Raw genomic sequence first — 12,826 nt, forward strand, 5'->3', positions numbered from 1 at the left:
TACAAGATGATAAGAGGCATAGATCAAGTGGACAGTCAGAGACTTTTTCCCAGGGCGGTAATGGCTAACACGAGGGGACATAATTTTAGGGTGATTGGAGGAAGGTATAAGGGGGATGTCAGGGGTAAGTTTTTTTTACACATAGAGTGGTGGGTGTGTGGGCGCACTGCCAGCAGAGGTTGTGGGGAAAGATACATTAGGGACATTTAAGAGATTCTTAGAACAACACATGAATGATAGAGAAATGGGGGCTATGTGGGAGGGAAGGGTTAGATCTTAGAGCAGGATAAAATGTCGGCACAACGTCATGGGCTGAAGGGCCTGTACTGTGCTGTAATGTTCTATGTTCTAAACCAATTTACATACCCTGATCCAACCAGTCAGGATCATCTTTCTGTGTTCCCCACCCCTGCAGGAGGGTAGAACCAGCAGGAGTGACCAAGGCTCTGGATCCGACTATGGACGGATGGGAGTCTCGGCCAGACCCGGACCACCAATGCCTCTGACTGATGCCGCCGAGGAGCAAGCGAGGGAGAGGAGCGGCCTCGGGTTGCCCTACTGGCAGTGGGTGAGGGAGAGGTGCCGGGGTCCAGGGGGGCAGGGGTCTGGCACTTCCCGTTCACGGCCCTGCCCCCCCCGGAGTGCCAGCTCCACTGCTTCTCCGTCCTGTCGGGAGGCAGAGAGGTGCCTGGCGGCCCTGGTGTGCCTCTCCCGGTGCCGGCTGATGCGTACCTCCGACCCGTAGTGCCCAGGTGGACGTCCTGCCGCTGAGCGGGCGGGAGTGGAAGGCCGCTGGGCCCGGGCCTGGGACTGCCAGCGCCGGGTGGAGGGAGACGCTGAGCCTGCTGGAGCCTCCCGCCGCCCGCGGCCGGCCCTGCCTGACCCAGATGGGCCTGACCACGGAGCAGCAAGTCGCCAACTACCAGCGCCTGCTGGGGAGCCTTGGCTGGGCCTCACCCCGCCTCCGGGCGGCCAGACTGCCCTTCGGCTGGTCTGAGCTCTCCGACCGGCTCCTTGCCGGCTTGGAGCTCACATCCTTCTGGGTCTTTGAGGACCTCGGCCCCCCCCAGCACTGTGCAGGAGCTGGGCCAGTCCCTGCCCCAGCTGCAGAGGCTGACCCTCCACTTCCTCGTCCCCATCAAGGACCCGGAGGTCACCCCGGACATCCCCAGAGTCGGACATCGCCGGAGTCCCTGGACATCTCCCGGTGTCTGGTCTTCAGCCTCTTGAACCTGCCCCAGCTGGAGGAGGTGAAGGTCAGGAGGAGCGTCAGGGGGCATCGTCCTGAACCGCCAGAGCCGGCCGGAGGTCCAGAGCCGGACAGCCCTGCCTGTACCCCCTCCTCCGGGAGAGGAGAACCACGGCTGCTGGTCCTGAACTGACACCGGCTGCTGCCACACTGGCGCCAGAGCAACAAACCACTGGAGGAACTCAGCAGGTCGAGGGGCATCTGTGGAGGGGAGGGAACTTTTTTTTAACAAAATAAACTTTATTCATCATAAAAAACAAACTATATAGAACAGTAAAACAGTGCACACTTTTACATTCGTGTACGGATCAATCATCAGTGTTACCTTTTTATATAAAAAACACAGCTCGTGTGGCTCGCTGGGGTGCTACCCCAATCCCCGTACTTACAACATTTAAGGGGCTTCCTTGCCTGACCCCGCCCCTCCCTCTCCAGTGGCAGAAGAACCCTAAACTCTAGTCTGTCGACGTTTCGGGATGAAACCCTGCGCCAGGACTGAGAGTGGAGAGGGGAGGTGGCCGGTAAACAGAGGGGAAGGGGGAGTGCTGAGACAGGAGCCCGAGGTGATTGGTGGACTGGGGAGGGGTGAAGGATGAGGGACAGGTAGGAGAGTGGGGGCTGGAGTTGGGAGACACAGGCAGGTGAATGATTGGAAGGAAGAGTTAAATTAGCCAGAAGTCGTTTCTGATTCCTCCGTAAGTATGTGCAGTCGTGTGTGACACAAAATGGTGGTTGTAAGACAAAGTGGTGGCAGTTTGAAATGTGGTAACACCTTGAAGATGTGCATGGAGGCACATCCTTGAGAGAGAGTTGTGCACACAGCTGTTCACATCACAGAAACTAGCCTCCCCTCCATGGACTCTGTCTACACTACTCCCTGCCTCAGTAAAGCAGCCAACGTAATGAAAGACCCCATCCACCCCACATATTCTCTCTTCTCCCCCCTCCCATCGGGCAGAAGATACTAAAGCCTGAAAGCACGTACCACCAGGCTCAAGGACAGCTTCTATCCCGCTGTAATAAGACTATTGAACAGTTCCCTAGTATAAGATGGACTCTTGACCTCATTATGGCCTTGCACCTTATTGTCTACCTGCACTGCACTGTAACTGTAACACTTTATTCTGCATTGTTACTGTTTTCCCTTGTACTGCCTCAATGTACTGCATTATGAAATGATCTGTATGGATGCATGCAGAAGAATTTTTCACTGTACCAATAATAAACCAATTTACATTCTGCCCTATACTGTGCAAGATGCAGCTGAATGTCAATAGGAAAGTGCACGGACCACAACTTCAACACACAAGTACGATGAAAATAATGCAGCTTGACAATGATGAGAGGATTTTTTGTACAGAATGATTTCAAATGATTTAAGAAGCAAAACAACACTGCTGTAGAACGTCAATACAATATTCAGAAGCAATTACTGTGAATGACTTTAAAATTCTGGAATTTAGTAGCCTGTGTAGAGAGATTAATATCAACCAAGAGGCAATATAAAGCTGTAATCTCTCATAGTTCAAATCCAGTGATTTATTCAATCTCAACTACTTACAGTGGCATGCAGAAGTTTGGGCACCCCTGGTCAAAATTTCTGTTACTGTGAATAGCTAAGCGAGTAAAAGATGAGCTGATTTCCAAAAGGCATAAAGTTAAAGATGACACATTTCTTTAATATTTTAAGCAAGATTACTTCTTTATTTCCATCTTTTACAGTTTCAAAATAACAAAAAAGGGCCTGAAGCAAAAGTTTGGGCACCCTGCATGGTCAGTACTTAGTAACACCCCCTTTGGCAAGTATCACAGCTTGTAAACGCTTCCTGTAGCCAGCTAAGAGTCTTTCAATTCTTGTTTGGGGATTTTCACCCATTCTTCCTTGCAAAAGGCTGCTAGTTCTGTGAGATTCTTCGGCTGTCTTGCATGCACTGCTCTTTTGAGGTCTATCTACAGATTTTCGATGATGTTTAGGTCGGGGGACTGTGAGGGCCATGGCAAAACATTCAGCTTGTGCCTCTTGAGGTAGTCCATTGTGGATTTTGAGGTGTGTTTAGGATCATTATCCTGTTGTAGAAGCCATCCTCTTTTCACCTTCAGCTTTTTTGCAGAAGGTGTGATGTTTGCTTCCAGAATTTGCTGGTATTTAATTGAATTCATTCTTCCCTCTACCAGTGGAATGTTCCCTGTGCCACTGGCTGCAACACAAGCCCAAAGCATGATCGATCCACCCCTGTGCTTAACAGTTGGAGAGGTGTTCTTTTCAGGAAACTTTACACCCTTTTTTCCCCAAACATACCTTTGCTCATTGCGGCCAAAAAGTTCTATTTTAACTTCATCAGTCCACAGGGCTTGTTTCCAAAATGCATCAGGCTTGTTTAGATGTTCCTTTGCAAACTTCTGATGCTGAATTTTGTGGTGAAGATGCAGGACAGGTTTTCTTCTGATGACTCTTCCGTGAAGGTCATATTTGTGCAGGTGTTGCTGCACAGTAGAACAGTGCACCATCACTCCAGAGTCTGCTAAATCTTCCTGAAGGTCTTTTGCAGTTAAACGGGGTTTTGATTTGCCTTTCTAGCAATCCTACAAGTAGGTCTCTAGGAAAGTTTTCTTGGTCTTCCAGACCTCAACTTGACCTCCACCATTCCTGTTAACCTATTCAATCTCAACTACTTATTTGCAAACTAAAATGATTTGTAATTAGACAGTACTCTGCACAACCTGTCTCCAACTATCCACTTGCATCAAAAAAAAATCTGCTGGAGGAACTCAGCAGGTCGGGTACTCAACATCAGCAAGACCAAGGAATTGATTGTGGAATTCAGGAAGGGGAAGTCGGGAGAACACACACCAGTCCTCACTGAGGGGTCAGTGGTGGAAAGGGTGAGCAGCTTCAAGTTCCTGGGCGTCAACATCTCAGAGGATCTATCCTGGGCCAAACACATTGATGCAATCATGAAGAAGGCATGCCAGCGACTCTACTTCATTAGGAGTTTGAGGAGATTCGGTATGTCACCAAAGACTTGCAAATTCTATAGATGTGCAGAGGAGAGCATTCTGACTGGTTGCATCACCGCCTGGTATGGAGGCTCCAATGTGCAGGATCAAAAGAGGCTGCAGAGGGTTGTAGACTCAGTCAGCTCCATCATGGGCACAACCCTCCCCACCATCAAGGACATCTTCAAGAGGCGGTGCCTCAACAAGGTGGCGCCTCAACAAGACAGCATCTACCATTAAGAACCCTCACCATCCAGGACATGCCCTCTTTGCGTTACTACCATCAGGGAGGAGGTACAGGAGCCTGAAGACCCACAGTCAACATTTTAGGAACAGCTTCTTCCCCTCCGCCATCAGATTTCTGAACGGTCCATGAACCCATGAACACTACCTCATTATTCCTTTTTTGCACAGTTTTATTTATTTCTTTTTGGGTAACTTGTAGTAATTTTTATGTCTTGCACTGTACTGCTGCCACTAAAAAACAAATTTCACGACATATGTCAATGATAATAAACCTGATTCTGATTTTCAGTTAGACAAGGGACACAGAATGTAAGCGGACTAATGAATTGGAGATCAGCTGTGATGGGATGGCACAGTAGTGCCTCACAGCTCCAGTGTGACCTGGGTTCAATTCTGACCTCCGCCACTGTCTGTGAGAGTCTGCATGTTATCCCAGTGACTGCATGGGTTTCCTCCAGGTGTTCCAGCTTCCTACCACACCCGAGAGACTGCTCTAAGTTTGGCTGCTCTAAATTACTCCATAGTATAGCTAAATGAATCGAATGGGAATTGCTGAAATTATGAGACCAAATAAGGTGCACAGTTACAGAGAAATCAGGGATTTCTTAGCAACGATTTTGTCGCTTACAACTCCCGATCCATTTCCCTGCAACTGATAGGATTGCTCTGCTGGTAGTCAGACTGGAACTGACGGGCTGATCACAGCATCCGTGACCTTATCGACAGTGCTTTCCCAGGGAAAGGGAATTAAAACTAGAGGGCAGTTTAAGGTGAGAGGGGAGAGATTTAGGTTCAGAAAGTTACACAGCATGGAAAGAGGCCCTTCGGCCCAACTCATCCATGCTGACCTCAGCTAATCCCATTTGCCTGCATTTGACCCATATGCCTCTAAACCCCTATCCAAATGTTTTGGGACGTTGTAATTGTCCCCACCTCCACCACCTCCTCTGGCAGCTCCTTCCATATATCCACAGTCCTCTGGGTGAAAAAGTTGCCCCTCAGATCCCCCTCACCTTAAACCTGTTTTAGTTCATCTAGTTATAGACTTGCTATCTTGGGTAGACTGACTATTTACAGAAGACTACTACTTTGGCTACTTTGTGGGCCAAAAGGCCTGTATTGTGCTGTACTGTTCTATTAGCCCAGCAGCAGAGGGAGTGAATGTCTTGTGGTTTGGATTGCTGGTTTGCCTGGGTGGATGTGGCTACTGCAGAAAGTTGGAGGTTACTGCATCACACTCGTGACCTCTGCCTTAAAAGGCATCCGAGGGGCAACTTCTTCACGAGTGTGAAGCAAGCTGCCAGAGGAAGTGGTTGAGGCAGATACAATAACAACACTTAAAAGATATTTGGACAGATACACAGATAGGAAAGGTTTAGAGGGATATGGGCCAAATGGGACTATCTTAGATGGGCACCTTGGTCGGCATGAACCGGTTGGGCCGAATGGCCTGTTTCCGTGCTGTATTGCTCAATGACTCCTTCTATGAGAGGTACTTGAAATGTGAAGTGGGCCAGAGGGGTAAACTACCCCCCCCCCCCTGCTCTTTACAATCCCCTCCTGGTGATGAGAGTCCCACCTGGGTTGGGAAGAGTTCTCAGAGAAGCTGTTGACTCAGGCCTCACCCTGCGGTGAGTGGAAGGTCCTGCCCACCCTCGCTGGAAGTCACATTGCCAATCCCCTGGCCACTGAGCGGGCAAATCACAGAGCCATGTTGGTGGCAATTATCGCCAGACTGTCACTGAATAAAACGGGCCATTGAGGGAATGGAGATTGTGAAGGAAAGTTGTGCTGAGGTAAAAGATAGCCCATGATCTTTTTGATCTCCACTTGGCTTTGGAGCACCTAGACAACAGCAAAACATACACCAGGTTGCTGTTTATCTATTACAGCTCGGCATTCAACACCTCAGTACTAATCAACAAGCTTCAAAACCTGGGCCTCTGTACCTCCCTCTGCAACTGGGTCCTCGACTTCCTTATCAAGAGACCATAGTCACTGTGGATCAGAAACAACATCTCCTCCTCGTTGACAATCGACACAAGCGCACCTCAAGGATGCGTGCTTAGCCCACTGCTCTAGTCTCTCTACACTCATGACTGTGTGGCTAGGCACAGCTCAGACACCATCTGATGACACCACTGTTGTTGGCAGGATCTCAGATGGCGATGAGGAGATGTACAGAAGTGAGGTAGATCGGCTGGTTGAGTGATGTCGCAACAATAGCCTCCCACTCAACGTCAGCAAGACCGATTTCACGACATACGTCAGTGATAATAAACCTGATTCTGATTCTGGGATTCTGAATGGGGCGGGGATGAGGAACCAAATGACCAACACCTATTACTACTTTTCTTATGAAGGGGATAGAATACAGAACAGGCAGTTGTTGATGGGGAGGGTAAAATAACATTTAAGTATCAGAATAGCATGCAATACACAGAGCAAAAGCTCTTTACGTGCCAGTAACAGGGCCTTTACTGTTTGGCTAGCCCACACCTCCACTGTATCATGGAGCGTCATGGCTGTCACGTGACAATGACAGCACTGCTCATCTGGTCGGAAGACACACCACTGTCAATCGAGGTTTGGCTCCACCCCACCCATCAGGTGCACACCTGAACCATTGGCCCTTTTAAGCACCTTTATCCTTGCTGGCACCAGGCCGCTGGCCCCTTTGAACGACCTGGGCTGGACCACCCAGCCCTCCAGCAGTATAAAGAGTGCCACATGCTTGGTTCTGTCTCTTTGTCTTCTCCGAGGGATGTTGAGGTAAGCTGTGCACTGCTTAAGAGTAATTAGTTAGAATATCCCTCTAGCATAGAACCAATGCTCGCACTGAGTCAAGGAGGGTGGCAGGCATCATGTTGTTTCTTCCTTGATTTGTTTGTACCCAGTTTGTTTTGTGTGTGTGTGTGTGTGTGTGTGTGTGTGTGTGTGTGTGTGTGTGCGCGCGCGCGCGCATCTCACCCTTGTTGCGATTCCACACCCCCCCCCCCCAACGATCGTGATCACCTGTGTGTATATGCGTATATTGCCCCCGTTATCCTGTCCCATGTTTGTCTTTTATAAATAAATCATTTTAACTCTAAAGACTGTGTCTGGAGTCCTTGCCCTTCAAGAGGGTAAAATAACATTTAAGTATCAGAATAGCATGCAATACACAGAGCAAAAGCTCCGTATGTGCCAGTAACAGGGCCTTTACTACTTGGCAAGCCCACCCCACCCCACCCCCTAAACTGAAATACATAGAATAGAATATTCAGCACAATTGCTTTAGACAAACCTCTTTCCCAACCCCTTCCTCACAGTTACTGCTTCTCCTTGTTTGTCATCTTTCGCCAAATACACCGACACAAGTTGTCTTCGATGGGGTCACAAGATTCCACATTGTGACCGCCCTCTGTATAAGGAAGTTCCTCCTGAATTACCTTTTGGTCAGTTAGAACAATTTCAGACACTGACAGTGAAATAAAACAGATCGAAAAGTTTAAGAAATTCACCGTTTTATTAGCAACTGAAGTTACGTTAGGAAGATCTAATGCAGTGCATTCAGTAAGTCCAAGACAATCCTTCTGCACGGGGTTTCGATCTGGGGAGAGCGACTTTTCTGTTTGTGACGTTTGGCCCTTGGAATGAGCCATCAGTTGGGATCTGACTTTCTGACGGGGGTGGGGGTGTTACTGTGTGTCTGACCCTCACCCCCACCCCTCCCAATGCAAAGGATGTAATGAGGACCAGAGCCCCATCCATGGCCTCAGACTTGAAGTTGACACACATCAGTAAACCCTGATATCAGCCGAAGGGTCTCCCCAGTCTCCAGAGAATAAGCTTCCCAAATGAAGGTTAGTGCAATGATCAGACCCCATTTCTAATCCTGGGGTTGTCACTAGCCAGTCTGAGCCATTCTGCTTTAACCAGGTCAGGTTCAAGTGGCTATATGAAGAAGATGGTGAGTAACAGAAGTTCAAATATCAGATCCTTAACCAGTCCATCTCCAAAATGAATAAAACTCAATTTAGTGCCTGTGCACACAGGAATACACAGTTTCTATTTTAGTATTTTACCCCAAACACACTCATATCTTTCGATTTACTTTGGCACACCTCAGCTGCACCTTCCCTTGCCTCCTGCACTCTCAACGAAGCTCCTCACTCACTCTGGCACAGACTCGATGGGCAGTATTATCCGATGATTCACAAATTCACCTGGAACCTTTGCTCTTCCAATCTGCTGTATGTCCCCAGCTGTAGGAGAGGCAGCATCTGGGAGCGGGACAGCCCCCAGAGAAGGCTTTTGAACCTTCTGCCCCAGTTCTAGAAAGACGTAGACTCCCATCCTGTTTCGAGACACAAGAGACTGCAGATGCTGGAACCTGGAGCAGCGCACAAGATACTGGATGAACTCAGCAGGTCAGGCAGCATCTATGGAGGGATGTGGACAGTCGACCTGAAACATCCACTGCCCACTTCCCTCCGTAGATACTGCCTGACCTGCCAAGGTCTTCCAGTGTCTTGTGCGTTGATCCCCATCCTGTTTCTCCTGGACTCGGGGCAGGGAGTCCCAGGACACTTCACAGCCGATCAAGCTCTGTTGCAAGGGCAGCCAATTCGAGCACAGCAAGATCCTACAAACTGTAATGAGACGGCGACCAAATAACTTGTCTGTTAACACTGCTTTAAAGGGATAAGCGTTGGCCGGGTCGCCCTGCTCTCCACGTCCTCTGACTGTGCAGCCCGGTGGCAGAGGCCTCACAACACCACCACCCCAGATCCCTGCAGAGGGTCAAAATTTAGCCCTGAGGCCTGCGCTCAGCAGTGGATCTCGTACTCGATCTCCTCCTTGAACACCGTCCCACGGTTCTCGAAGACGTCGGCCTGCTGCGGCCTCCGGGCCTCGGCCTCGGCCGTCTGCGTGGCCTCGTCCTGCGGAGGCCCCGGCCGCAGCAGCAGCCTGCCTGGCTCAGCTGAGTCCTTGTAGGTGCGGATGTCCCTCTTGCTGCGGTCAATGACGAACATCTCCCGGCCAGTGCCGTCTCGGTATTCCTCCAGCTGGGCAAAGGTGCTGGGCCCATCCGAGTAGTCATTGAGGTAAAGGCCGCACGGCGCCTCCTGGCCCTCGGCTGCCGCCCGCTCGGCCTTCCCCCGCCAGCCACGCCTCCGCCAGATCACGGCCAGCAGCAGCAGCAGCGCCGTCAGGGCGAGCAGCGAGATACCGGCCGCGATGGCGGTCTGGCTGGCGGTGCCCAGCGCCCCGAAGTCCACGCTCTCGTACAGCGGCTCCTGGCTGAGGCCCGGGGACCGACCACGGGCCCCGGCCAGCCTCGACGCGTTGACCAGCAGGGTGAAGGTGGCAGAAGCCGCGCCGCGGCGTTGCGGGCCTCGCACACGTAGCTGCCTGCCTGCGAGGCCGTCACGTTGCGCAGCACCAGCATCCCGCCTCCACGAGCCGAGTCCACCGCCGCCGTTGCCACCGACGACCAGGCCTCACCGGGCCTCCTCCAGCCCAGCAGCGGCTGCGGGTAACCCGAGGCCCGGCAGGTGACGCGCAGCTCCTCTCCCGGCTGGGCCGCCACCTCGCTGCGGTCCAGCTGCACTGCTGGTGGGATGCAGACCAGGCTGGTGCCGGGGACGCCCAGCAGGTCCTGGCCAGCCAGCCGTGGGGGCTCGGCGCACAGAATGGCCTTGCCCAGCAGGAGCCGGTGGCCTTCCCTCACGATCCAGGCCCTCAGCCAGTGCAGGCCACAGTCACACCGCCACCGGTTCCCTGCAATGGGAAAGGGTTAAACAGTCACCGGCCCTCAGGGAGAAGCCCTCAATAACATCCTGCCCCCTTTACAACACCATCATTATTAAACACCCACCCCCAGACACATAAAGATATGAATCCAGGTCATCCAGGTTCAATTCCGGTCGCTGTCTGTAAGGAGTTTGTATGTTCTCCCTGTGTCCGCGTGGGTTTCCTCCGGGTGCTCCGGTTTCCTCCCACATTCCAAAGACGTACGGTTTAGGAAGTTGTGGGCGTGCTATGTTGGCGCCAGAAGCGTGGCGACACTTGCGGGCTGCCCCCAGAACACTCTACGCAAAAGATGCATTTCACTGTGTGTTTCGATGCACATGTGACTAATAAAGAAATCTGATCATTATTGTGTACAACTGGTCACCAGACTACAGGAAAGATGTAGACACATGAGGAATAGGAGAGGACAGGAAAGGTTCAGAGGGACATGTGCCAAATGGGACTAGCTTAGGTGGGAATCTTAGGTCAGCTTGGACCAGTTGGACCAAAGGGCCTGTTTCCATGTGGTGTGACTCTATAAGAGACGTAGACGTTGGAATCTGGAGCAACACACAAAATGCTGGAGGAACTCAGAGGATCAGGCAGCATCTGTAGAGAGAAATGGACAGTCCACGTTCCTTGTTCATTTCTCTCCATAGATGGTGCCTGAACCACTGAGTTTCTCCAGCTTTTTGTGTGTTGCTACTTGAAGAAATGTAACCATTCATCAGTATTGTGTGGACTATTGTGTCCACCAGACTACAGGAAAGATGTGATTAAGCTGGAGAGGGGGCAGAAAAAATTTGCAAAGATGTTGCCTGGACTGGAGGGTTTGAGTTATAAGAAGAGACCTGTGTCTGTTTTTCCTGGAGCGAAGGAGGCTGAGGGGTGATCTTATAGAGGTTTATAAAATTATGAGGGACATAGACAGGGAAGACACAAGAGATTCTACAGATGCTGGAACCTGGAGCAACACACACAAAGTGCTGGAGGAACTCAGCAGGCCAGGCAGCATCTATGAAGGGAAATAAACAGTCGACGTTTCGGGGCGAGACCCTTCACCAGTCAGTGTCTGTTTCCCATCGTAGAGGTGTCTAAAACAAAAGGGCATGGGTTTAAGGTGAGAGTGAGGAAATTTAAAGGGGATTTGAAGGGTAAGTTTTTCACTCAAAGAGTAGTTGGTACAGATCCTCCCCAGAGTATGACCACCCAACTTGTGTACAGCCCATACAGGACATTTGGCAGCATGGATTTGCCAGTTGCTGCAGGGCTGCAAGCATCTTCTGCAGCCTGGGAACTCGGATCGTGGCCGCTTTTCTGACTTGCAAACTGTTCCTGTCACGAACCATTGTGGGAATGGAACCCTGGCATTGCCTTTGCTTCACCCATTTACTGAGCCCATTTTTGAATGTTGCAGTAGTCTCTTTTCAAATGGAGATCCCATCAAAGCATTTTACAGTGTCGTTACATTCTATGCAAAAGTAACCCCTTCTGATGAGCCCTCACATGGAATCTCCCCTCCTGCTCTCTAGGCGTAGCCTCCTTCTGATACTGGCCTCTCCTATCTGCTCTTTTGATACTTCAGCTGTCTGGAATTCTACCGACTGGGATTCTCTTCCTTACCCCCTACTCTCTCTCCTGCTCCAGTCCTCCTCAAAACTCACCTCCCCCCTCCCAATCTCTTCCACTGTTCTGGCATCCATGCATTTCTATTTATTCTGATTGACCTTCCTCTGTACAGAAGATCCAATAATCTGCCATCACAGAAACTAATCCAGAGATTACTACTTAATAGGTCCTGCTCCTTAAATTCTCTCCCTAAATTCACTTTGCAGGACCTCATCCCTCTTTCTACTGACGTGGACCACAACCTCTGGCTGATCACCCTCTCCTTTCAGTGTCCTGCAGCCGTTCCAAGACATCCCTGACCCAGGCACCAGGGAGGTAACGTGCCATTCGGGAGGCTTGTTCAAGGCCACAGAAATGCCTGTCTGCTCCATTCACCGTCGAGTCCCCCACCACTATTGCCTGCCTAATCTTTTTCTCTGTCTTGTTGTTGAGCAGAGCCAAATGTGGTGCCACAGACCTGGCCCTTACAGCTTTCCCCTGAAAAGACAACCCCCCCCAACAATATCCAAACCTGTTTGGGGGGTGGGGTGGGGGTGGACACAGGGAACTTCTGCACTATCTGCCTATTGCTCTTCCTGGTGGTCACCCATCGCTCTGTACTGTGGTGGGACCAGCTTGCTAAATGTGCTATCCACAATATTCCCAGCATCACTGATGCTTCACAGTGAGTCCATCTTGTGCAGTTGGTCAGACACACCCCTAGACACCTAGGGGTACAAGTACATAGTTCTCTGAAAGTGGCGACACAGGTGGACAGGGTGGTGAAGAAGGTGTTTGACATCCTTGCCTTCATCTGGGACAAGAAGTCATTGGTGAGACCGCACTTGGAGCATTGTGTGCATTTCTGGTTACCCAGCTATAGGAAGGATGTCACTAAGCTGAAAAGGTTCATGTGGATGTTCCCAGGACTGGAGGGCTTAACTTATA

General features: G+C 50.6%; 1 protein-coding gene across 1 annotated transcript in view; it reads right to left on the reverse strand.

The window, feature by feature from the left end:
• Window positions 1-8,998: 8,998 nt before the first annotated feature.
• The window catches only part of LOC127571023 (leucine-rich repeat-containing protein 24-like), a 50,333-nt gene continuing 46,505 nt past the window's right edge, over window positions 8,999-12,826 (reverse strand). Inside the window, 2 exon segments of the mRNA XM_052017005.1 lie at window positions 8,999-9,860; window positions 9,863-10,258. Coding sequence (XP_051872965.1) covers window positions 9,304-9,860; window positions 9,863-10,258 — 953 coding nt within the window. The 3' untranslated portion in view covers window positions 8,999-9,303.

This window comes from Pristis pectinata, chromosome 5 (genome assembly GCF_009764475.1).
Source record: "Pristis pectinata isolate sPriPec2 chromosome 5, sPriPec2.1.pri, whole genome shotgun sequence".
Lineage (NCBI taxonomy): Eukaryota > Metazoa > Chordata > Chondrichthyes > Rhinopristiformes > Pristidae > Pristis > Pristis pectinata.